General features: G+C 38.0%; 2 protein-coding genes across 2 annotated transcripts in view; one reads left to right on the plus strand and one right to left on the minus strand.

Moving 5' to 3' along the window:
• The window catches only part of Cdc23 (cell division cycle protein 23), a 50,874-nt gene extending 48,552 nt beyond the window's left edge, over positions 1–2,322 (minus strand). Inside the window, exon 1 of the mRNA XM_083138668.1 lies at positions 2,202–2,322. Within this exon, the coding sequence (XP_082994794.1) occupies positions 2,202–2,305 (104 nt within the window). The 5' untranslated portion in view covers positions 2,306–2,322. The remainder of the gene's footprint in view (positions 1–2,201) is intronic.
• A 128-nt stretch (positions 2,323–2,450) lies between these two features.
• On the plus strand, positions 2,451–25,670 carry LOC146001649 (secretion-regulating guanine nucleotide exchange factor-like). The gene is made up of 7 exons (XM_083139243.1): positions 2,451–2,742; positions 7,877–7,936; positions 13,484–13,852; positions 17,904–18,093; positions 20,095–20,325; positions 24,078–24,233; positions 25,453–25,670. Exons 2-7 carry the CDS (start codon positions 7,919–7,921, stop codon positions 25,605–25,607), a joined length of 1,119 nt encoding a protein of 372 aa, XP_082995369.1. The 5' UTR covers positions 2,451–2,742; positions 7,877–7,918; the 3' UTR covers positions 25,608–25,670.
• The last annotated feature ends 1,903 nt before the right edge of the window (positions 25,671–27,573 follow it).

Below are 27,573 nucleotides of genomic sequence, written 5' to 3' on the forward strand. Positions count from 1 at the left end.
AACTCGTTTAGCATTTGTTGTATAATTTCCTCTGAACTTATTGGAAGACAAGGATTATATTCGGATCATATGGCTTTGAAGGACAGAAAGGACTTATTTAGGGGGGCTAGGGGTCCGGACTCCCCAAAAAACTTACCAAGTACAAAAAATAAGTAATGAAAATATTAGCATTTGTTACATAATCGATGGTAATTAATTTCCTCTGAACTTTTTAGAAGGCAAGGATTATATTGGGACCATACGGTTTTCAATGACATTACAAAGAAGATTTATGTACACTACTACTCAAAATATTATGCATAAAATATTAATCAGAAACTTACTTTTCTCCAATTATAACACCATTAAGCCTTGTTTCCATGATTATGAAAAACTAAATATGCTGACCAAGGCAGTAATTTATATTATTAAAAACATAAACTAAACGTAACGTTTCAACCTTCTAGCAAGGTCTTCTTCAGACTCTGTATCAAGTACAAAAGTAACAAGATACAAAAACAGGGCCTTATATATACACAAACATTACTCCCTCCAGACTATTTAGAAAGTTGTTAGGAACTTTCTAGAAGGTGACTTTCACTTTCACCAACTTTGCTTTTACCTCAAAGGCTAAACTCAATTACTTCCATATAAAATGTGGTTGGACTTTTAATCTCATGATCTTTTCCCTTCATTTTTCTTCCTTCTCCTCTCCTCTTTCTCTCTTGTCCTTTCCACTTTTTCTAACATCTTCTTCCATTCTTTGTTTAACTTCAGTCCCCCATTCCAGTTCATTATGTCTTCTTCACCTTTCTTCTCTATTTCCTTGGCTTCCTTCCATTTTCTCACTAGCATTCTCTTCTCCCTTCCTATCTGCTTAGCCTCATCCCACAATATGCAATATTTAAACACACGAGAGAAACAGGACATGACATAGAGTGCGTTCCTTCTGAGGGTTGAGCCGCACCGAATAACACTGAAAATACTGTCATTTTGTACACCATCCTCGTCACTAATGTATGAATTAAAGTGCTGTACAAATAAAATATTACAAAGTGCCAAATTCTAATTGGGTAGATGATGAATGTTTTCATAATTAAACATTTGTCAATCTTCCTTGAAGATGAAGTAAACACACAAAAAAAACCCACAATTTTTCACATAGAGAGTAATAACTTTGACTCCTTTTTTCACTTCCATAACAGAATATGGAGGGCAAATTTTGACTACCGTAGTGGGCATGCAGTGTTTCCATTCACGGATAGCCCCACGAACCATTTCCGATAAGGTTAGGTTAGGTTTGGTTACGTTAGGCAAGCATAGTAAAAAAAAGGGGGGTACTAGTTTACTATCCTTTGGACAGATTTCTTCATTTCTACAGAAGAAACTACTTACCGTAATAAGTTCCTGTAGTATTGTCTAACATCTGGAAGGTGTTTTGTGTGATGTGGGAATGTTTCATAGCGGAAATTCAACCATTGACGCATAGCCCTACGAACCATTCATACATAGCCCCACGAACCATTTCCGGTAAGGTTAGGTTAGGTAGGGTCACAATAGTTAAAAATTGGTTCGAAAAAAATATGCGTAGCCCCACACACCATTCTCACATAGCCCCACACACCATTCTCGCATAGCCCCACGAACCATTGACACATAGCCCCACAAACCATTTGCGGAAACGTACGTTCTTCAGTTACAAAAACACTTTTTTTAAAAAAAAAAAAAATTGATCAAAAAAACGTGGATACACGTTAAAAAATGATCCGCGAAGCAGATAGGTAAGTACAAATGTCAAAAATTGACGAAACTCAGAAGTTATAGGTGTCCGAAGGATAGTAAATATTTACCCAGATGGGTAAGTACAAATGTCAAAAATTGACGAAACTCAGAAGTTATAGGTGTCCGAAGGATAGTAAACATATAACCCCATTTTTTCAACCTATCTGGAATCTTTCAGTGGTAACCCTTTTGCCTTGTAATCAAGGGGTCCCGGGTTCGATCGCTGGTGGAGGCACACAATGGTTCGGATCCCTCTTTAAACTGCAAGTCCAGTCCCGATTACCCTATTTCTACATTAAGTGGACTTAAAAACATTTTCTGAGAAGACTTCATATTATGCGCGCTGAGGAATAAATTCACGTGCAAATACAACATAGGCTAGTATAAGTCCGTCGGGAAACACACCATTTTATCTTTCTTAAATAATTTGTCATAATTACCATTTTGTACTGTTCATTAATCCACGTTCGGAACATTCTTGTATTGCAAATAACAAATCCTTTTTTATATCACTTAGGTCAAATTTGAAGGTACTGTCCGCCATGACTCACAACAAACAGCTGACGCGCTAGTGTGTCACGTGAGAAGGTACAGGATTGTTGTACATGACCAGAATGATGGTCTTTTTTCTAGTGAAAGAAGAAAAATATAATTTTGGGGTATAGGAAACAGATTAAGCCTGCAAACCGAAGTAGATCAGGAATATTATTGAATATTATAATGTAATATAAATTGATTCACTATTATTTTTGCGTGATTTTATGATGATTGATGAATTGCAGAAACTTGTTGCAAGATGGTATTGCTTCTGCTATGTTGTGTACACAACGAAAGCGCGTGAACACAATACATTACATTATGTAAAGTTGTTTTTGTAAAATTAATCTATAAAGTGCAAGTGACCTAATTAACTGGCATACAGCAAGTGCGAGGCGCTATTTTAGGGCCTCCAAGATTTGAAGTGTCCTCAAGAATTAACAGGTAAAAGTGTATTGTATCCCCACAATAAATTAAACGGAGTGACTATTTTCACCAAGTGGTGCAGCTAGCTTTTGAGCTATTTTCACCAGGTTTTAAACTGCATATGCATGATCTACAACCTGGCCTGGCCTACTATGTCGGTGTGCATTTATTTTCGTTCAGGAGACGAGTAATTTTTTTTTTCTGTATGCCATAAAGTTGGAAAAATACCACAAGGTGTTCTGCTATGTGCTGGGACTAATAAAATGCCGGTAACGGTTCCGATTGTTTTATGATTTCTCCTAGCACAAAGACAAATTATCGTCACACGAAATTTGAATCTTCCTTAAAGTAATGAGCACTGTTTGGACTCGAAAAAAGTTATTTATGTTGAAAAAAAAACTTTAAAATTACCTTACGCACTTCTCATGGACAAGATATTCTCCGTCGACAAGCGACAGTAAATATCGTAGAATCGTGGGAATGAATGTAGAAGTAAATCGGATCCTTAGTAGAATGCATTTAGGGACTTTATGTTAATGCTAAGTGAACCAAACCTAACCTGCCTAACCTAACCACGAAAGCATATATTGAACAAAACCTTTAGTAATCGCTAAAACTCCACAGTATTTGTTAACAGACGTACATCGAAATCGAACCATGTAAAAATTGGGTTAAACTTTACTGCCGTGTATCCACCGGAAGTTGTGGTTTGTATGTGGTAAGTCAGCGAGCGTATGTTTATTTTAGTAAGTTGATGGTAGGTGGCTCTGGTGATGTTCAATTAGCTAGTGCTTGGTGTGTAGTCACAGGTGTAGTAGTTTGTTATCAGATGCCGGTTGAGCGTAATTTACTGGTGGGTCATGTTGGTATGGCCTCGGCTTCTACGCCCGCGGACGTTGAATTTGGTGAAACTACTGTAAATTTTCACCAGTTTATGTTCCAGCTAATTGTGATTAGTAAGGTAAGTTTGATTTCTTTTTATTTTGGAGTAGGTAATTTGTGGTTGTAATGTAAATTTTTTAGTTTTCGTTTACTTTTAAATTCGGGTACTCATAGAAATTTAGATTTAGTGATTTTGATTTGGATTGGTTCGGGGGTTTGGGGGCGGAGCCCCCAACAGTAGTATAAATGAAGATTTTTTAATTGCAAGTTTTTATTGGAGTGGTTTATTCTTGGGTTTAGTCGTTCCCCCTTGGGTTTACTGGTGTCGTTCCCCTTTGTGTTTACTGGTGTCGTTCCCCTTTGTGTTTACTGGTGTCGTTCCCCTTTGTGTTTACTGGTGTCGTTCCCCCTTGTGTTTACTGGTGTCGTTCCCCCTTGTCTTTACTGGTGTGGTTCCATTTTCATTTTTAAGGCGAATTTCTTCCTTGTGTTTATTGGCGTGTTTCCTCCTCGTGTTTACTGGTGTGGTTCCAATTTTATTTTACTGTGTGTTGAAAGGGGTAAATCATTTATTTTTTTGTCGTTCCCCCTTGTGTTTACTGGTGTCGTTCCCCCTTGTGTTTACTGGCGTGGTTACATTTTCATTTTTAAGGCGAATTTCTTCCTTGTGTTTATTGGCGTGTTTCCTCCTCGTGTTTACTGGTGTGGTTCCAATTTGATTTTACTGTGTGTTAAAAGGCGTAAATCGTTTTTGTGTTCGGAAATTGTTAACTTTGTATTTTTAATATGGCAGTTCGTTTTTGATTGGTTATAAAGCGAGTTTGGAATGATGACGTGATTTTCAAAATGGCGGCAGGTACTTCCGGTGGAGTTACTACTGTAAATTTTCACCAAAAATTGCATTCGTAGCATGATGAAATCGCAATAAAACAAAAGGAACTTGGGCCGCTATGAGCATTAAAATTACTTGAGAAAATACTTCCCAACACCTGATCATGTAATTTCGGTACCAGTTCGGTATATCGGGAACACATTAAAATCGGATATTTTGTGTTTGGCATGGTTCATACTTACCAATTGTGTATTGCGGAACATACAAGGTGCCATTATGCTTTTTACATGAAAACAAACACAATTTTTCACATACAGAGTGATTTTTTTATTCATTTCTTCGCTTCCGTAACACACAATATGGTGGCCACATCTTGACTCACGTTGTGGTATGCAGTGTTTACCACCTTCTTCACCGAAAAAAAAGGGGTTGGAAATACTGACAGGGGTTTACGTCATCAAACGTACGCAGCATGCAGTTCATGTAGCGAAAGCAATCGCAATTGTGCATCGGTGAGATATTTCTTTTGAAAAATACCTGATTTCCTGGTCAAATATATTCCACGATGAAAGACAATACCTCGGCGAACATTGGAAAGCTTGCAGCAACTCATTTCTGTAAGTAGTTTCTTCTGTAAAAATGAAGAAATGTGTTTCCGATATACTGAACTGTTACTGTAATTTCTGGTCTTCAGCACTTTCTGCTATTTTCACTACCTGGTGAAAACAAGACCAATTTTGTATTTGTAGGTCTACCCAATACTAAGAATAAGTTGTTTTCCAAACAACTCGTTTTTTATTTACAGGATTTCAAAGATATTGATTGTTAGAAAAACTAAAAAAAATGCCCTTGTTGGTTCTCACGATGATAAAAAATAGAAGGCCTAGTAAAAAAAATGGTTAGCATAGATTAACGCAGAATTGAATAAGCTAAATTTGGATGTAACTCTTTTTTATGTAGGTTTACTGGTTAATTTTTAATTGCAGTCTAAACTCTAATATCTATAATTTTTAATGCGACAATAGATGCTTTCATGGTTAAGTTAGGCTGTCCAGGTTTAGTTCTCTTAACATTAAAATAAGATCCAAAGGGTGCTCACATTACTTTAAGGAAGGTTCAGATTTCGTGTGACAATGATTGCCAATATTCTATGATAATTAGTCTTTCTGCTAAGAGAATTTGAAAAAAAAAAATAATAATAATAAGAACCGTTACCACATTTTTTTACATTGTTCGATTTCTATTTATGTCTGTTAACATGTATTTCAAAGGATTGGTGATTACTTACTGTGTGTTTTCTGTAGAACAAGTGTTCCTTTCCATATACTCCTAAGTATCTGTGCTCGCGGGCAGCCATTCATTTACTGTTGTCTGGGATACGAACTGGTGCTGCTGTCTATTTCATGGCCATGGGGTGCAAAGCAGTATTATGCCCCTAAGTACTTCTGTTTTTACGTTAGATGGGTTAGGTTTAATCACTTAGCATTAATAAAACATCCATAAGTGCTTTCATCAGCTGCGGCTCAAGGGGGAGAACCGCCGTGCCATGGCACTACCCTCAGAAGAAATGCATACATAGCCCAAGTATTGTTAAATTAATACATTGATAGTTTACAGACAAGGAGATTCGAATCTTGCAATCGGTCAAGCTGACGTGACGACCGCCCCAACCACAGACTAGATTTGAACAGCCCAACCTCCTCACTGCATCGCCAGCTGTTTCGTACCCTCAGAGAGGGAACGGTCTGCGCCACTCAAGAACTGGCCTAACCAAGTTGAAACACGTGAGAAGTCTCAGCGAGTAACATTTCGACCATGAGCCGGGAAGAAGGTGGCAGGGGGTGGTGTTAGCCCATAGGAACCACCCGTGCCCGTTTTCGCTTTGGCACAGCGAGGGAACTTTCGCAGTGTTGACACAGTTGCCATCTTCAGAGATAAGTTGCTAAATACGACGGATTTGTAAGACCCGTTGGGGAAGTAATTCTTGAAAATGGTACTATCTACTTTTCTGCCAACTTTTGGAGAAACGAACCTAGTATTTTTCCAAAGTTAAATGAACATTTTGATAATAGATAGATGCGCCTAGAGGGCCATCCAGACTTTTTAAAAATATAAAAGTAAAAAATCCTATGGTGATGCGAGTTTTCTTTGGCATTTCGACAATTTCTTTTTACATCAAATGTCTAGAATATTTTCAACATCCAGTTGGAATACGTGTGCATGGGGGAGGAGAAGGTGAGAAGATATGTTTTCCCTTCCTCTTGTAATTGTGTTTTTAGTGAAGTGTCCTGTAGTGTATAAAGATGAGTGAAGATGAATCGTATTAGTGTGTTATTACTAAAACCCACACTGTTTTCCACGTTACCAAACGAGGATAAACATCTTGGCCAGTGGGGCAACCTCAAGGAGGGAGCGTGGGTATTGCGGAGGTTTTTTTTTCGATTTCTTGATCACGTTGGCACTACCCATCATACTTGCCGCCGGCTGCCACTGGCTTTCGTTGTTAAGTTATATGGGCCAGGTTTAGGCTTAGCATTAAAATAATGTCCCTAGATGCTTCCAACACCTGATCACTTAATATCTGGTCTCAAAGCATGAAACCCCTTCGAGCCTATTCTTTTTTTTGTAGCACCTTGGTTTCCTTACAATATTTTGACTCGACTTGGGATCTAACACGGAACTAGCCGTGGTGTCCTCCTTGTGACATTTAATATGCGAGAATGAATGATGAGAGATTCTGGATGGAGTGAACATTCAGGCTGTGTATTTATTTTTGTTTGTTTTATTTTCATCTACTGTTTGCAAATCCAGTGCAACAGGATTCCATTTTGTATCATGTGTTCTGTCTTCTGTTGCACAGAAATAAGCTCATACCCGCTGGCATGGTTCCAAGAAAGTAATAATTTTTCATACAATGTTTCACCTGTTTTTACTATGCTAACTGCAGTGTTTTGAATGGAGGACGATAACAATCAACAATAATTTCACAACAAACACCTTTAACAGTACTTTCTTGATGCTCAAGATTCCATTTTCAGCACTAGGATCACACACACACCAATAGACACGCATGTGAATGACCCTCTAAACTGTACATCAAGTTCATACAAGTCAATTGTTAGCCTGGTTTATTTTTGTAGACACATCTTATTTCTGACAAGGTGCCTGCTTTTGTGGAGCAAAATTAAATAATTTTCACTTGTGTAGTATAAAGTATCGGCACAAATCATCAACTGTACATTACTGAAAGTAGTTTTTAGTACAGGCAACATGAGATCTCATTGTATTATAATAGTCCCAGAAGGCAAAATCAATGACAAAATTAGTAGACAAATGCTGGATCAGGACATGCTTACAAATTATATTGGCACTAATATGTTGTTCAATTTAAATAGTATTAATATTCTGTAATATATCTGTACGTATTTCTCCTTTCAGAAAGCTATGAGATTCACAGTTCAAAGCTTTGTGAGATGAAAGATGCAACTGTTATCATGGGTGAGATACATTTTCCCTTTCTTGATTTTTATTTACTTAGTACCAAATACCAAATTTTAAGTATTTTTTTTTTGCATGTTACACCATATCGAAATGTCTTTAATGCACTCTTATCAACAATTGTTGCACCTAACTCATACTTATTGCACTAGCAAAGAATTAAACTAAATCAATCAATCAATAATGCTCTTGCAAAGGTCAATTTGCAGGCTAATATGGTTCCTGGTGGGAATTATTAACACACGATGGATTTTTAGAAAAACTGGCTTGAAATAGTTATTCTATCTCTTTAGGTTAATTTCAATGATGATGATGAATGTTGTTGATATGTTTTTTTTAAAGTCCACTTTATGCACAGTAAGGCTAATTGGGACTGGACCTACAGTTTAAAGTGGGATCCGAACCACTTGTGCCTCCACCGGGTATCGAACCCGGGACCCCTTGATTACAAGGCGACGACGCTACCACTGCGCCATTGGGGAGGCCCATGGTGATGAATGGTTAGGGTTGCTATACCTCCTGGATTTTCCGGGATAGTCCCAGAATGGTATCATTTGTCCCGGTGTCCTGAAAAGTTTCTTCAGGACATAAAAATGTCCCGGAATCGGGTGGAAAAGCACATAGTAAGTCTATAATTTCATGGGCATTATTTCTATTTGGACATAATTTTAAAATACTCATTTTAGAAAATAGTATAAGGGTCACCGCTCCCTCTCAATAATATGAGTTATCGAGTTAATAGAAAGTTTCGACATTTTGAGATAGCAGATTAGTTCATTATGGCATTGAAGAGGAAGTGCAAGTTTAATGATAGACTTTGAAGTGAATTTCTGTTTATTAAGAAATGTAAAGAATATGATGATCGGACTGTCCGTAATAATTAGTGTACATACATAACCTACTACTTTGTACATACATACGACTATGGGTCCAGCTCCTCCCCTTCATGCTCCACAACAACCTTCTGGTCAACAGCATCCGAGAGTTTCACTTACGAAATATAGCAACCCTATGAATGGTGATAGGAAGAATGCATTAGAAAAACAAATATAATAATCATGACCTGGATGGTTCTTGAACCTTGAACATTACTGTCTGTGACACATTTTCAGATGCTGAGTGTCTCACAGGGTCCACAAAATACCGCATGATACTTCTACAGGGTTTAAATTTTCTTGAAATTGTGTTACAAATGTGCATTTTGTGTTTGAAAGTTACTTTACTATTTTGATACTTTAAAGTATTATTTTTTAAATATTTACATTAACATTTATAAATATTCAGAAAAACTGAATTTTTATAATATTCAGGCATTTGTATCAATAAGGACACTTGACTCACAATCTCAGCATCAAAAGTTTTGGGTTTGATTCTCAATCAGAATTTGAGTACTATTTTATTGTATTTGTTCCTTTTTATTCCATCTATTTTATGCTGTGATCAAGGACGTATTTAGGGGGTGTTCAGGGGATCTGGACCCCCCAAAAAATTATCAAGTACTAAAATTAAATAATGAAAAATATATTCGTTTAGCCTTTGTTGTATAATTTCCTCTGAACTTATTGGAAGACAAGAATTATATTGGAATCATATCGCTTTGAAGGACAGGAAGGATGTATTTAGAGGGTTCGGACCCCTCACCCAAAAGACTTAAGTACGAAAATTAAATAATGAAAATATACTTGTTTAGCATTTGTTGTATTATTATGTCTGAACTTATTGGAACACAAGGATTATATTGGGATCATACGGCTTTGAAGGACAGGGAGAATGTATGTAGGGGGTCCAGACCCCACCTGAAAGACTTATTAAGTATGAAAATTAAATAATGAAAATATACTCATTTAGTATTTGTTGTATAATTACGTCTGAACTTATTGGAAGTGGAGATTGTAAAGGAAATGGAGAAATACAAACTAGAAATACTAGGAATTAGTGAAGTCAAAAAGAAAGGATCAGGAGAGGTTGACATGGAAAAAGGATATGTTCTCAGGTATTCAGGAGTAGAAAGAAGGAGTAGAGCAAAAGAAGGTGTGGGAATTATTATTAGCGAAAGACTGAACACTAGAGTAACTGACTGGAAAGCAGTTAACTCTAGGATAATAAGACTGAATTTGGAATTGGAATTAAACCGTAGGATTGCCATTATACAAGTATACGCTCCTACAGAGGATAAAGATGAACTAGAAAAAGAACTATATTACAACTCCCTCCAACAAATATTAGATGAGGCTAGAAATGTAACTGAAAACATTATTATAATGGGAGATTGGAATGCTAGAGTGGGAAATGAAATTAGACGAGGACATGGAAGTTTGGGAAGGTATGGTGCTGAAAAGACCCGAAACAGCAATGGAGATAAAATGCTGGAGTTCTGTATTGATAACGAGCTACGCATCGGAAACTCCTTCTTCCCGCATAAAAAAATACATCAAATTACCTTTGAAGCAATTAGCAGAGGAGCACAGAGCACAATAGATTACTGCGTATATACAAAAAACACCCATTATGATGTAATGGATGTAAGAGTTTTTCGCAGCGCCGAGCTCAGTACTCAACATAGACTACTAGTAATGACGACCCGATTCAAACCACTACCTGCACCAATTAAGATAAACCTTACTAAACTTAAAATATCAACATTAGAAACCCAAAATAAAAGAAAGGAGTTTCAGAGAAAACTGATAGAATAACTTAGAGAATAAGAACAAAACCATGGACAAGAATGGAATGTGGAAAATAAATGGAAAGTAATGAAAGAAAGCCTCAATGAAGTTGCAACAGAAATATGTGGAATAGTAAAGATAACAAATAAAAAGAAGCAGACAAGATGGTGGAGCGATAATGTGTAAGAAAAAGTTTGGAATTAAAAAGAAAGCATGGCTAAAATACTTAAAGACCAAAAGAATGGAGGACAAAGAAGCTTATATACAGGCAAGAGATACAGCAAAACGGATAGTGAGAACAGCGAAGAAGGAAACCTGGGAACAATTTGGAAAGGAAATAGAAGAAAATCATAAAAATAATCCAAGAAAATTTTGGCACGTGTTGAAAAATCTGAAAGGAAAACGAGGAAATTTAATAAGGAGGAATATCAAAAACAAGAATAACGAGGTGAAAACCAATATGAAGGAAATTTTAGATACGTGGAATGAATATTATGCGGAAACCTTTAGAGAAGAAGAAGAGGAATTGTATGAGGAAAGACCCATGAGAGAATAAAATGAGGACGTGGAAGCTGAGGAAGAAATCCAACTAAAAGAAGTACAAGAGGCAATTAAATCCTTAAAAACTGGTAAAGCACCCGGTTGGGATAATATACATCCAGAATTTATAAAATATGGAGGAAAGGAAATGGAAAAATGGATATGGGACTTATACAGATTAATATGGGCAACAGAGAGAATACCAAAAGATTGGGAACAGAATGTAATAATTCCTATACATAAAAAAGGAAGTACCCTCGATTGCTCAAACTACAGAGCAATATGCTTAGTGCCAGTGGCCCAGAAACTATTTTCACACATTATAGAAAAAAGATTAAGGCAACAAGTGGAAGATAAATTGGAAGAAGACCAAGCAGGTTTCAGGCCTCATCGTCAAACTCAAGATCTAATCTTCTCCCTGAGGAACGCAATAGAGAAGATACTAAGCAGAGGGGGGGAAATAATTACAGCTTTTATTGACTTAAAGTCTGCCTTCGACAGAGTACCAAGAGGATAAATATGGAAGGCCCTTCATCAGTTCCAAGTAACGTCAAAACTGACTAGAATAATTCAAAGTCTGTATAAGAACGTTAAAGGAACTGTTAGAATAAATGGACAATCCTCCAAGGAATTTAATATGGGAAAAGGTGTAAAACAAGGTGATGGACTTAGCCCTCTTCTTTTCATATTATTCATGGATCAAATTATAAAGCAATGCAAAAGAAGAACAAGAAAATGTAAAATTGGAAATTATAAGATGAAACCGGTATGGGTACAAACATTAGTATACGCTGATGATATTGTTCTCCTAGCAAAAGATAGCAACAGCCTACAAAATGCTGTCCTAGAGTGGGGCCGAGCATTCAAAGAACGAAAGATGGAAATCAATGTTAGCAAGACGAAAGTCATGCACTTCACTAAACAAGAACCAGCAAGGATGCGCATTCATTGGAATAATAAGACCTTAGAACAAGTAAAACAGTTTGAATATTTAGGAACCATACTAACTGCGGACGGGAAAATGGACTCTGAAATTAATCACAGAATTCAAAAAGAAAATAATCTGTACTATAATATTAGTAACACCATTATAGGTAAAAAGGAGATTAGTAAAGAAACAAAAATGAAAATATATAAAACAGTCTATCTCCCCACGCTATTATATGGATCAGAAAGCTGGATAATGCAAACTAAATTGGAGAGCAGACTTACTGCTACTGAAATGAAATTCTTAAGAAAAACTGTAGGAAAGACAAGGAGAGATATGATACGAAACACAACAATAAGAAGAGAATGCCTGAATCAGGAACCACTGATTGAAATCATAGAGAAGAGGGAATTAGGCTGGCTGGGACATCTTATTAGGATGGAGGAAGAGCGTAAACCGAAACAAATATTTGAGGCCCGACCAGAAGGAAAGAGAGGAAGGGGACGACCCAGGTTGAACTGGAACCAGTACATTTATGGACTGGCACAGAAGAGAGGGAAGACACCGGACGAAGTGAAAAGACTGGCACAGGATAGAACTTCTTTCAAGAAGTGGCTGAAAGGACCCGACGCCTAAGTGGGCATAAGGGAGAAGAAGAAGAAGAAGAACTTATTGGAACACAAGGATTATATTGGGATAATACGGCTTTGAAGGACAGGAAAGATGTATTTTGGGGGAATCCAGGGGTTCGAAAGACTTACCCAAGTACTAAAATTAAGTAATGAAAATATTAGCATTTTCTTCATAATTGCATAAACGATGGTTATTAATTTCTCCTGAACATTTTAGAAGGCAAGGATTATATTGGGATCATACTGATTTGAATGACATTACAAGGAAGATTTATGTACACTACTACTCAAAATAACATCCATAAAATATTCATCAGAAACTTACTTTTCTCCAACTACATGTAACATCATTTTTGTTATTCGATAAATATTTAATTTTTCATATATTTGACATTAATTTCATTGCCAGGGCACTTGTTTTTATATAAATTATTCCGATCTTAACTACAGGTAAGCTACATAATGGATATGCGCTGTTATATCTCTATTCTTACACAGTCTTTTTACCTATTTGTGTAATAATAATATAATTTTAATTTATGTATTGTAATTATTATTAATTTGATTTAATTTAATTATTTTAATTTAAACATTATTATTATTATTATTAATATTCCTGAGACACAGGGTTCGGACCCCCTTCTCCCCGAAACATATTTCTAGCTATGTGCCTGGCTGTGATCTTTTATTTTCATGATTATGACTAATAAAAAGGCAGAGAAAGTTGTATTTAATACCAAAATGCAATGATTTATTGAAGTAATACTTATGAATTTTATAGGGTGCCAATACATACAGCCAGTTAGGACATGGAGTGAAAACAGAGCAATGTGTGGTTCCAATGGAAGTTCGTGAATTCGATAGTTCTCTGAATCTAAGTGACGTATCCTCAGTTCAAGGAGGTGGAGGACACACAATAATTGTTGACAATTGCGGCCAAGTATTTGGTTGTGGATGGAACAGTAAGGGACAGTTGGGCTTCCCTTGTGATGCGGAAACCACAACAATCAAACAGATCGATTCCCTGAAGAAATATAATGTTAAAGTGATTGACTGTGGCTGGGAATCAACATATGTCATTACAAATTATGGCAGGCTTCTTGTATTGGGCTCAAACAGTTTTGGACAGTTGGGACTTCCAAAGAAAGAGGTAACGTAACTTTTTTTCCACTGTTATGTCACACACACAAAATTCACATTGAAAATCCACAAACTTTCTACATTAAAACTAATAAAAACTGAAATTGTAATTGAGGCGCTCAGAATAATAACGGCAGATCCCAACCAAAGTTCAATTTGAGAAAAATGACATTTTCTGTTTAATTTAAAAACTCAGGATATTTTTAACATTACGACATAATTTTTTTAGGTTCTTTTAAATATGGCTTTTCAAGTTTATCTGCAAATTCTTGAACCTTTGTGGTTAATAGTTTCACAGATTTTGTGCTGTTTACTAGGAAAAATTATACATAAGTGAAAAAATGGGATAAAACTTATTTATTGAGTTTACCTTTATTAAACATGTTGTATTAATCCAGCTCCATTCCCAGATGTTCACATTCTTCTACAACATCAACACCATAATGATGAAGATTTTTATAAAAATCATGATAGACGGGTAGTATATATTTCAATAGTTGCATCAAGTCATTGTGTATAGCTTTCTTCATTTTTCTCTGTTCACTGTACTTCTCCTGTAACTTAAACAATGAAACATCTATAGTTTTACCTTGTTTCCTAAAATTAACTGTTTGATGCACGTCAATGTCAGAATAAGATAAACTAAATTTGACAATATCAGGATTATCATGTTACACAATAATGGAAGTTGATTGATTTCATTTATTTTACTTCACTTCTTGTGCCACTTTTGGCTAATTTGTGAAGATGGGAATGAGTGATGATATGATGAAATTGATGAATGGACACTCACAGACATCCATGCCCAGGCCAGGAATCGAACCTGGGAACCCTGGCGTCGTAGTATGATGTGCTAGCCACTCTGCCACGGGAGCTGGCAATGGAAGCAACCTTACGTAAAAGCAGAGGAGCACCATCAACATCTTTTTTAAAATGACAAAGTTTGAACTAATACTGTTTTAACTGTTTCTGCATAACGTCCGTTTGTTTATTACCCATTCACTTGAGTTTCTCACTCGTTATTTACCTTTTTTCGGAGATTCTGGCATAACAACACACTCAGTTACGGATGCTGCCATATTGTCTACAACGCCACCGAACTCGTAGCAGACAAAACAAAAGCACACACAGTTGAGATATGTCATTTTTTCACTGATAATATTTTTCATTTTCCTTACAGACGAATTTTAAATGTGGAATATGAGAGTTTTGACATATCCCAATTCTTTTGATACTTCAGCATATGAAAGGTAGGTGGCAGCAGTATACCATCATACTTGTATCTCAAAATTCGAGATCGGTTGGGATCTGCCGTTATTATTCTGAGCGCCTCAATTGTAGTTTTGTGTTTATATTCATATTTTTGTTATTTTTGATCACTTTCCTGCCGGGCTAATTGTGATGATGATGGTAAGTGATGAAAAAGATGAAGACTGGGACTTACACCCAGATCCTTTGGTAGCAAGTTCTTGATCGACCTGTTCACTGAGACTTGAGACTTGCATTACATTTCATATTTTTTAATAATTTTGAAAATGATGCATGTGCCGCCTCAACAGCCAAACATATTGACCAGTCTACTCATTATCTCTACACCAAAAGACCAAGATTCAAGTCTAGCCTTGGCATTTGTACCTTTGTCCCTTCATCAATATCATCTATTCATTATTCATCTTTATCATTGTGATTATCCAAAAATGGCAGAAAAGCAACAAAAATATTAAAAAGAAGAAAGTAAGGAGAAAATGATGCATGTAGCATGCATCAATATAACTTCAGTATTTGTATTAATAGTGTGCATTTTTGTGTATATTGTATCCAAAATTTTGTTATTGGTGTACAAATATGCATCTTTGACATCACTTGACTTCCACTAATATGAACCAAAATGAAATATTTGTTCTGGTTGGAAGCACCAGAAAATAATAATAATACGCACACACACACTCGGAGGGTGATTCAGTAAAAGCATGCAAAAAGGAAACAGGAAATAGGTGATGCACCACAGAATAGTTGGAGATTGGGATATTGATCATATTAGTAAACTGGAAATTAAATTTGTTAATAATTTTTTTGAAAATATGTTTTAGTGTCAGTAGTTGCAGCATTTTGTTTCAGACTACTTACTAAAATGCGACTTAATCAGTTTTCCATTTTTGCCAAAATGTATGGACAATTGTGCATATTTAAAAACATACTGGCATTTAATAACTAAAATTCAACCACAGCATTGCAGTCTATAATCCTCAAAGGAATATAGGAATTATTGGAAGTTTGTTTTAAGTGTACTTTACGTACATACACTGGTCAAAACAATTAGGGGAGCAAGCAAGAAATCCCAAAACCAAAGTTGGAAAGTCAAAAGTAGCAATGTATGTTGATGAAGTGAGTGTGTCCTCAACCAGTACAATTCATCTGTGATGAATCATCAGCATGAAGAGCTCTCTAGTGACACCATAAGGCACGTGGCAGAATTTGTGATATGAGGAGCAATCACAGGGTCACTTGGGAACACCGGTTGTTTGGTGCTGGCAGACCGTAAGTGCAGGTGGGTTTCAGTTGAGTAGTGTTGAATAGGAACAATGGCAGAACAACACGATTTAGGGGAATCTAGCGCATGGAGAGCCATTGGGAGGATGGAAGCAGGGCAAACACAACGTGAGGTGGCTGCAGCCGTTGGTGTGTCACGCAGTGTCATTTGCAGGTTGTGGACACGATTTCAACAGACAGGTACAGTACGAAGGAGGCCTGGGCAAGGTCGCCCACGGTCAACAACAGTTAGGGAAGACCGGTACTTAGCATTGTCGGCTCGCAGGAATAGGCAGCAAACTGCAACTGACTTGCAACGCGGCCTTGTTTTGGCAACAGGACGAAGAGTGTCGGGCCAAACTGTACGAAATCGCCTGCGGGAAAGGGGTCTTTATGCAAGAAGACCAATGGTGTGTGTCTCTCTGAATGCCCAACACCGTAGGGCTCGCAGACAGTGGGCTGTGGAACATCGTGAGTAGGGACATGGAGAGTGGAGTTCAGTTCTCTTCTCGGATGAGTCGCGTTTCAGTCTCCAGTCAGATAATCGATGCATTCTCATCTGGAGGGAACGTGGGACTTGCAATTATCCCGCACATGTGCGCGAAGTGTCTTAGTATGGTGGCGGTGGCTTAATGGTATGGGCAGGGATCAGTGTTGGTCGACGTACCCCCCTGCACATTATCCGGAACGGTACTTTGACAGCCTTACGGTACCGGGATGAGATCCTCAGGCCTCATGTTGTCCCAATGGCTGCAGATATCGGTGATCGTTTCATTTTTGTGGACGATAATGCCCGACCTCACCGAGCACGTCTGGTTGACGCCATGCTACGGGATGAGGGTATCGAACGAATGGTATGGCCAGCATCCTCCCCAGACTTGAATCCCATTGAACATGTGTGGGACACACTCGGAAGACGCATTGCTGCTCGGCCAGTGCCGCCTACAACTCTGCAACAGTTGGAAATGGCCCTTCTGGAGGAATGGGTGAATATCCCGGAGGCTGTCGTTGATAACCTTATTGGTTCCATGCCAAACCGATGTGCAGCTGTCATAGCAGTTCATGGCGAACACATGCCTTATTAGAGGTATGGATCTGTTGCGTATCTGTCCATTTCTGTTGTCTTATCACCGTGCTGTTCTCCTGATTTTGTGCAGTACCTTGCAGAAATCACCCCTAGAACTCTGTTGTGCTAATGACTCAATAGACATGTATTGTACTGGTTGAGGACACACTCACCTAATCAAAATACATAGCTACTTTTGACTTACCAACTTTGGTTTTGGGATTTCTTGCTTGCTCCCCTAATTTTTTTGACCAGTGTATATGCTAAACAGAACTGGACCTACAGTTTAAAGTTGGATCTGAACCACTATGTGAATCATCCGGGACATGATCACTATATTATTGGGAGGGCCTCTGAGGAATTTGTCTATCAAGTTATGTGTTATTTATTGAAATACCAGTACACTAATATACAAATAACATCCTTATTCCTGCTGTACAGTTTGAATATGTATATATTTTGACAGGTAACCAAAACCAATGTCCCTATAGAGTTAAATGTACCTGAAGTACTACATGTGTCTTCTGGTCTGCGACATGCTGCTTTGCTAACACAGGCAGGGCAAGTGTTTGTGTGGGGGAATGGAAAGAAGGGACAACTGGGTTTGATAAATGAGTGGAAGCAGCCTTTAACTGATGTTGAGATTCCTACAGAAGGTTAGTATAGGATAAATAAGTTTTAAACTAATCAGTAATGTAACGTGCAAGTTTCTGTACGTTCAGGACTTTCTGTAAACTTGGAAATGGGTGCGGTTCACAAGAGGATGCACTCAAGGTGCTGTGGATCTTATCTTTGCCTGTCTTCAGTCCACATGTACTTGCTACCCTTCAGTGAAGTAAGGTCAGCAACAACAGGAAAGCTGTGGTTACTGGGAAGGTTTCTAGGAACCAGATACGATCAGTTACTCCACGTGCGGAGAGCCCCACATGTGAGGACACCACATGCGAACGACCGATGACGCGATGCAAAGACAGTGAGTCCTCTGTCCATGCCTCCCTGACCTTCTGCACTTCCTGACAAAGACACGAGGCAACAGAAATAATCCTGCGTAATGTTGTTTCAGCCACACCCGAAGTATATAAGCCCTAGTCACAAGACTAGAGGTGTGGTAGTCTACCAGCAGATCTGAGGTACGGCCGGAGGTGCTGTCCAGTCTCCGAACCCAAGATGGCTATCCACCCAGCCAAGCCCAGGCTGTCTTCAGGCACTTAGAAGATGGACAAGGAACTTCACTTCAAGTTTGCTAAGTATCGCTAATCTACCCTTCTTTCATTTCAGTTCCCTCCCCTTAACACATAAGTTGGGATATTCTTCATATATCAGCTACGATTCTCTATAATACACCTTGTTATTGTTAATCATTACTTATATGCCTAATTATGTCTACACCTTACAGGTTCTCCTATTTAGTATTAAGACTCTACCTAGATAATAATGCATTCTCTTTCAGCTCTAAGCCCAGACATCTTGAGTTACATAACCCCTAACGGTAGAGCTCGGGGACCTTTGGCCTGAGTAACCGTTACAGTAATTATTATCCAATTAAGGAGATTGCTGTGTTAGTCACATCCAGGGACAAATTGGGCCTAGATGCAATACTTCAAGAGGAAAATGAATATCAGCCAGTCTTTTTACTGGGAAAAAAAGAATAGAACTTTGCTGTAAATGTAAAGATGTGGAGCTATTATAAATGTAATAAATAACTAATAATCATAGGGTATAGAAACCAGTAAGTGTATAATTTCAATATAATTCAGTTCCCAGGGTGGATGATTTAAAGTGAGATTTTTTTCTACAATGTCCCTGCATAAAGTGGCTCAGAGCTCACCCAATGGGTTTCTGGGGCCAATCCTGGAGGAGTAAGGCAGTTAGAGAATGATTCTGACAACAGCAGCTTCACTTTAACCAAGATCAAGAGAGAAAAGCTTTGTGGGATAGAGTGAAATATGTATGAACATCATGAGACTAAAATAATTCGATGAATATGTACTAATTTATTTTGAAAGTTGAAAATTTTACAATTTTGCATCCTTGCTGTTGAAATAACTGGTTACGATGGAAAACTTATGTATGAAAACTGGAGAATTTTAATTTGAACCAGGGTATTTCAAATGACAGTCAGATGTCCTACTGTTTTCTATTCCATAACACTACATGCAGTGATAGTAACAATGCTAATGAGATATATTCATTCCTTCTTCAGAAAGTTATGTTATTGTAGAGAGTACTTTACACCAAAATTGTGATTGATATGGAAAAGTCTCAAACTATATAATCTCAATCTGTTTTGAAATATTCAGATTTAGATATGAGGTGTTCAGAATACTTTCATGCAAAATCCACTTTTGCCATGCAATATTGTGCAGGATTAGTGAAAAATAGCAATTGTTGCATTCTTCTTGGGATATGTATGGTGAGCCAAAATGTTAATCAGTATTTTGTATCCTTGTGGATATTCAGACTTTCTTAAATATCAGTGTGTACGAGTGGGTTAGTTTGAATCAATACTTTCTGTTAACAATGCCACTAGTTCTTCTTGTTAAAGAATATTTTTGATTTGTCTTGAAGCTTATTTACATGTTCAAATAAGTGCTACAATTTAGATTTCTTTTACTAATCACTTGAAGCATTCTTTGTTGATTAATTTGTGTTCTTAGTTCCAGGATTGCCAAAAATTAAACTGGTAGCTTGTGGTCAGCATCACACATTGGCTGTTTCTGAATCGGAAGATCTCTATGTATGGGGAGACAATAAACATGGACAACTTGGCTTGGATCCTGTTCAACACCCGGTCATCCACAAACCACACAAGATATTGAAAGAGGAGCATGCCATTTCAGGAATCACCACTCTTTCTGCTGGTTGGACTCATAACATGATTCTGACAGGTACATGTTATTTCCTCTGTAAAAGTTATACATTAGTCGTACATAGGGTTGTTATATTTCATAAGTGAAAATCCACGATGCTGCTGACTGGAAGCCTGTTAGTTTCGAAAGTGGATGGTGGCAGCGGACACCGAAAATAATAGAACCTCTACAAATAAGTTTTGCGGAAAAAGTTAGTAATTTGCTTGCGGGTATTTATTACGTGAATTCACCATTATCATTATTATGGATGGCCTCATCATCATAGTCCGTACACTTCTTAATAAACGGAAATTCACTTTGAAGTCTCATTGAACTTACACTTCCTTATCATACCACAATGAAGTAAGCTGCTATCTCACAATGCCAAAACATTATTTCAACACTGCGGACTGAACGGATAGGCTGACTGCTTACAGTAAGCAGCTTACTGTACAATGGAAGATAAGTTTAAGTGAAATTCAGCATTGCAATCATGAGGAAATAGAAGTAGCATTATTACTAGTTGTTTTTGGCAAGTGCATTGAGTGGTGCCATCATGAAATCGAAGCAAATTTTTGTAACTCGATAACTCTTACATTATTGAGAGGGAGCATTGCAACTTATAGTTAGATTGTTTCATAAAATGAGAGCATTTTAAAATTACATCGAAACATTTAAAAGAAAAGTGTTCATGATAGCACAGTCTTAATTAGGTCTGAGCTGATACACCTCTCTCTCTCGCTCTCGCTCTCTCTCTCTCTCTCTCTCTCTCATGGAAGAGGAAGGGTAGATCTACCCTACCCCGGTGGTCATCCAAGAGAGAGAGAGGAGGAGAAAAAAATGAAAGAGAGAGAGGGGAAGAGAAAGAAGGATCTTCTATCCTCTCCCCACCCCTGGCACCTTCTCTTTCCCTTTCTGGGGCAGTTTTCAGGAAAGTTAAAAGATGATCCTGTTTCACTCTCTTTCTTCGACTTTTCTTTGTCAAAAGACCCCTGCCGCCGATCACTTCCCCTTTTTCTTTCTTGGAGAGAGAAGGGAAATCCCTGAGAGTGAAGAAGAAGTGACAATAAGAAAAGGGAAGGTACAAATTCAGGAGAGAGAGGGAGATTGCCAGCCCCCGAGGCAGAGTGGTCTCACCCCTCCTGCAGTGGGAAGGGGCAGATAGAAGGGGGGGGGGTCTGGACCAGAGAGAGAGACACCCTTGAACCCAGGATGGGCAGAAGGGGGTGAAAACACCTCAAACCTGCAGGGGAGGGGATAAATCAAGACCCCTAAATTCTCCCCCTCCTTTTCCCCAAAAAGGAAAGAAAGAAGGGTCAGGGGGCAGCCCCCAGCAAGAACAAATGTTCCGAGAGAGAGAGAGAGACGTCTTTCCTCCTCCTCTGGTAAGAAGAAGTAGTTGAAAGAGGGAGAGGGAAGAAGAGAAATCGATTTCCAGGGCCCCCCGATTCCTCCTCCCCCACTTCACCCTGTCCTTGCCCCCCCATACCCCTCCCACGGTGCCAGGGGTGTCTCTTTTTCCCTTTCTCTGCCCCTCCTTGCCCCCACCTGCCCCCCCAAAAGGAGAAGAGAAGAACGCTTTCTCTTTCTCTCCCCTTCGGTTCCTTGCTGGGTGGATTGCGGTTGGTCTCATTGCCTCGGGGGAAGGGGGTGACATGAAAAAGGAAAGGTAGGCACCCACTCGTCACCCGAGAGGGTTGGCAACTTTGAACCAATACCAATGCCGATACCGATTCTTGTATAATTCCAATTTAAAATAACAAAGGCTAGTTATTATAGTAATTATGCGATATCGCCCGAACACCTCTCACTCATTTATTTCGTTAATTTTAGCATTGATACTTACATATTCTGCATTGCAGAAGATTCTTTAAGGTGAAGTTATGCCTTTTTCCATAAAATAGTGTAAACTTTTTATATTATGAGTAATTATTTGTCTTCCTTGTTCCACTTGGGTAACAGACAATATGGCATGGTAACAGACAATATAGTTCCACGAACCATTGACTGATAGCCCCAAAAACCATTTCCGGCAAGGTTAGGTTAGGTAAGCATAGTTAAAAAAAAAAAGAAAAAAATTCTTGTATAAAAAGGCACATTTGGAAACAATGACAAGACCGCGTGACTTTCGACGCTCGCGCCATCTGCAGGTAGATAATGGAAACAACGGCATAATGTTGTCACTTTACAGAAAATGCAAGTTCCTTACATAAAAAGTGATTATTTCTTGTTCTGCATCATTCTATGGTGAAGTTTTCAGTTTCCGCGAAAGAAAATACCTCGAAGAACTTCGACAATGCTACAGAAACTGTTTTCAGTAAGTAGTTTCTCCTGTAAATTTGAAGAAATCCGTTCGGGCGATATCACATATTTACCGTTATTACTAGAGCCCGTAAGTATGGCAAAATGCCTCTTTTTATTTACTGCATATATTGATAAAATTTTTCCGGATATACGTTTCTTATGTTGTTTCGAATGTTTTGGAATCCTTTTCATTTTGCCTATTTTGCCTATTTGGGACCCCACAGCCTATTTTTAATTATAATGCCTTTTTTTGCCTTTTTCAATGAAATTTGACATTTTTTTAAAAAAAAATGTGTATATAAATTATTGTTCTCCCAAAAAACGTTGTTGGCATTTATTTTTCTTCCGTTTATTATGTGAATAATTTTCGCCTTATTTAAGTAATATTGAACTCACGCATGTTTCAACATTGCTGAAGGAGAAAAGTGTGAGAAAAAAGTATTTCATGCTGAGTCAGGATATTGCCTTTCGGTTAACATTTCTTGTGCATGATTGACTGCTGAAGTGGACAGGTTGATTTCGAACACAAAGAAAATATTTCTGAAATCTCCCTCTCGAACCCGAAAATTTCAGGAAGTTGCGATTGAGCTTAGTTTGCCTCAGCAACCAGTCTTGACGAGATAGGGAACCTGGATATCAGCAGCTATATATTATGCTAACAACCTTCAAAAAATCAGTGAGGTGATCGATGCTCTTTGAGGACTTGAAACAATTGAAAACAATTTGTGATATTCTAAAAGGTGAAAATGCTGTTACCAAAATGACTCCAGCTACATTAGCTTCTTTTATGCATGCTGCAATAACTTCTGTCGAAGTAGAAAGATCATTTTCTATTATGAAAAACATTCTCTCTGACAGACGACTATCAATGAATGTTGAGAACTTAAAAAGCACCTTGTAGCTACGTGCAATCAAGACGGAGAAAATTGAAATGCTCTTCCCAATTTAGATTTTAACATTTTGCCAGAAATTATAGATAAAAGTAAGCGACTTCTAAATGTGCCTTTTTTCAGTTTATTTTGCCTTTTTTTCATTTTTAGTGCCTATTTACCACATTATAAATGCCTTTTTGCCTGCCTATTTTAACGAAAATAAATGCCTGAACTTCCGGGCTCTAGTTATTACATATATGTGTGTGTGTGTTTGTTTTGTAGACATGTATTTATGACAAGGGGTGATGAATAAATTAACCCACCAAACAATGCTCTGTTGCAACGATTTTACATACAACATGCAATGATACATTCGTATTGGCTCAGCCCTAATCCAAAGAAACTTTTCGGGACACCAGGACAAATTATACTATTCCACCAGGCAAATAGCAACCTTAGTCTTACAGAATAAATATTTGCAAATTGACAGCTGACCCAGCCAGAGGCAGGAAACTGCAAAGGATGATGATGATGATATGCGTATATTGGCTGATACTGATAAGAGTATGGATTAATCTGTCGCATCCCTACTATATACTTTCTTTCCTTTGGCAGATTCAGGAAGGCTATTCAACTGGGGAAGAAACACTTACGGTCAACTTGGCTGTGAAGAATATTCAAGAGAAAAGTCGTGGAAGCCACAGTTGCTGGAAGAATTGGAGCAAGTGAGGAACATATCCGTTGGTGCAGAATTTAACCTCTCTTTGTTAGGTTAGTATGTGCTCATCTGCATTTTGACTTTTATATATAGTGAAGATATGCAAGCCATATCTGTTTTACACCAGTTCTTGAGGCCTTAGATTTTCCTTGTGAACACCGAAATAAAAATTGGATTATGGTGTTCTAAAGTGTATTCATAATGTACCTCAGAAAAAATGATTTTATGTACCTGAAGGAGTGTTCCAAAAATCTCTGAAAGATCTTTCGATCATTTTAGAAAACTCCATCTCTTTTATTATTGTCATGGTGGTGTAATTAAATTTACTCATGCAAACACTACCCTTAGCAACACAACTTCCTCTCTGACATCACTGTGAATCACTGGTGATTTATGTTTTTGTAGCTTCAGGTACAGCAGGGTGTCGCCCAAATTGGAAATTTTGTAATCAAGAACCAGAGATGTTCGCCGTCTGGAGAGCAAACTTTGTAAATGAGATATACTAAGTATAGCTGAAAGCAACAAAGAAAATCTTCATTGGAGGACACTGAACCACATTAGGCTAGCGGTGCTGCCAACTCTTTTACCAGCTACATGTTCAGTTTTTACCTGAACACTGGCATGCTATGACACCAGTGGTCCCAGGTTCAAATCTCAGCTTGGGCATGGATATTCTTTGTGAGTATATCAAGTGTACTGTTGTCACAAGCCACAGGCATGATGGCAGATGGACACATTGAAAACAAAATTCTACGTTTATTTTTCCTGGAATACCCAGACACTTTGCACAGATGTTCAACATCTGGAGGATGACTCTTATGAGGGCAGACCTCACCTTCTGGAAGATTTGTAAGGGAGTATGTCCAGGACATATGTAGTTGCGCCATTACGTTTCATTGGTTTCTGGCACTGTGCTTCTTTTTTCTGCTTTCAGTCTGCAAATCAATCTACAGGGTGGGCCATAAGTCAGTTGTCACTACCAATCGTTAGACTTTGTTTTGCCAAGCGTAGTGGAAGTCAGTTGTGAACTTAACTAGTGCGTATTACCCAGCATTCTTATATTGGGTAATACGCACTAGTAAAGTTCACAACTGACTTCCACTATGCTAGGCAAAACAAAGTCTAACGATTGCTAGTGACAACTGACTTATGGCCCACCCGGTATTATCTGAACAAGTGACTTGCAAGTGCTTCTTTTTCCTGCTTTCAGTGTCTGCTAATCAATCTATTACCTGAACAAGACATAATTCTTTGTGTATTTTTCTTTCACAGACTCAGGTGAAGTGTACAGCTGGGGATGGAATGAACATGGGAACTGTGGTATTGGCACGGAGGTAGATGTACAAATACCAACAAATATTATAATGCAAACTGAAGCACTTTTAATAGGAACAGGATATGGACACGCATTTGCCATAGTGAGATGATGCTTGTCAAACCTGTTTTTTAAAGCTAACATGTGATACAAAAATATCTTTATGTAATAAATACATTTTTAATGCTGTTCTTTTGTGGTCTTCTTTATGATGTCTCCACGTTATGTACGCTTTTATTTTGTCTTGGTCAGCATATGGAGTATTTTTTCTGCCATGCAAAGAAGGCTTAATAGTGTTACCATCTTTGTCTAGTCAGGATAATACCTTTGTTGTTAAATTCAAAGGGCTGAGTAACCACGACAATAGCTAGAGATATGCTGAACAGGGAAAAATGAAGTAGTAGGTAACTTAGAAGTATTGTGGTCACAAACTGCATTTCACCACAATTTAATGGTTAACTTGGAGTTCTGCCTTGTTAGGTGTCAAAAACGTCATGTGACTGAATGTATGTAACATTTGTACAAACGAACCTTACGCTGGGTATTAACTTTGTCTATGTGGATATTTTTCAAACATTAACCAAGAAAATGATTCTCTACATGAACATTCGGTAAGAATTTACAATACCGGACCCTTCCGTAATTTCTATCCTAGTTCTTATACTCACGAAATACGTATTCCAGATTAATTATCTGAGGTTAACATCTGGGGGTGATGTGTAGAAGTTGTAAAATAAGCTTCACAATTTTCGCAAGCATTCTCCGTATACAACCATGGGAACCATGTTTGTTGATATGAACAATTGACGTTCACAATCAGTTACGCTGTCTACAGCGTTGCCACACTGTTGCTTTCATACTTGGAGAGCATGACAGTGACAATCACGAGGGAGAAGAGCATGTGGAATGCGGACTGTTTGATTAGAGTAAGTTTGGCAACAGTGCATCGAGCATTCAATTGCAGGTTATGAAAATGCAGTCTTCAGTGAGGAAATTTTGCAGTTACAGTGCTATGAAACTAACATTTTTTATCGGTCCGTGATCGCAATTGGCCCACAAACTATTCACGGATAGCCCCACGAACCATTCTCGGTAAGGTAAGGTTAGGTTAGGCAAACATAGTTAAAATTTGGGGTTGTAGAAATATGCACGGGTAGCCCCACAAACCATTCACGGATTGCCCCAAAACAGTCACGGTAAGGTTAGGTTAGGGAAGCATAGTAAAAATTTGGGGTCATAGTAATATCAGGAATATATTAATTTCATTCTAAAACATAAAATATTGCAATAAACATTGTTTTCGTGGAGAAATCCAGGGTTTCTGTTCCGATCGCGGACCACTCAATTTAGCTTATTTTTCAATTTCTACACGTGACCCCCAAATTTTAACTTCAAATTCGTGATTAGGAGGCCTCAATTAGTGAGTATGCGAAATATTACAAAAATCGGGGAGGGGTGCGGTATTGTAAATTCGCTCCGAACATTCAGTATGGAAGGAAAGTTAGTAAGATGTAAAAAACTTTTGTATGAAGAAGTAAAAATAAACATGGATAAAAGACGGACATGGAGTTCCTGGCAATAATTTTCGATGTGGATCAATGGTCTCAGTGGTCATTTATTGAATTGATAAAAGATTCGCTGGCAATATTGGTTGTGTCAGAGGGCACTGCTAGGTGCACTAGAGATCTGGCTATGCTATTCACTCAGTTTGCAGATAAAAGAAGAGTTGAAATTTATCGTACAAAAATTACCTGTTAAAGTTAAGTTAGTCTTTGTGTGTGTGTGTGTATTCCTGCTTAATGTTTAAAAAATATCCACATAGACATGGTTAATACCCTGTTCATGGTTCATGTCTCTATTTATTTTTGTACAAAGTTACTACGTAGACATTTTACAGTGAAAAATGCAGGCTCGACCAAGACTTGAACCCAGGTCTCTGGCCTCGCAACAGATCCCGTTGCTGTAGCACTGGCAATTCCACACAGGTAAAACAGCGACAGCAAAAAATCAGGCGAGGCCAGGCCAACTCGGTAGCTCAGTGGTAGAGCAATGGCACGGTATGCCAGAGACCTGGGTTC

This window comes from Lepisma saccharinum, chromosome 17 (assembly GCF_977018435.1).
Source record: "Lepisma saccharinum chromosome 17, izLepSacc3.1, whole genome shotgun sequence".
Lineage (NCBI taxonomy): Eukaryota > Metazoa > Arthropoda > Insecta > Zygentoma > Lepismatidae > Lepisma > Lepisma saccharinum.

Bases quoted from the DNA above. Each gene is read 5' to 3' on its own strand.
- LOC146001649 (XM_083139243.1), top strand. The intron at 18,094-20,094 runs GTTAGTATAGGA...TTGTGTTCTTAG, and splicing joins TGTTGAGATTCCTACAGAAG to TTCCAGGATTGCCAAAAATT. The intron at 24,234-25,452 runs GTTAGTATGTGC...TTTCTTTCACAG, and splicing joins ATTTAACCTCTCTTTGTTAG to ACTCAGGTGAAGTGTACAGC.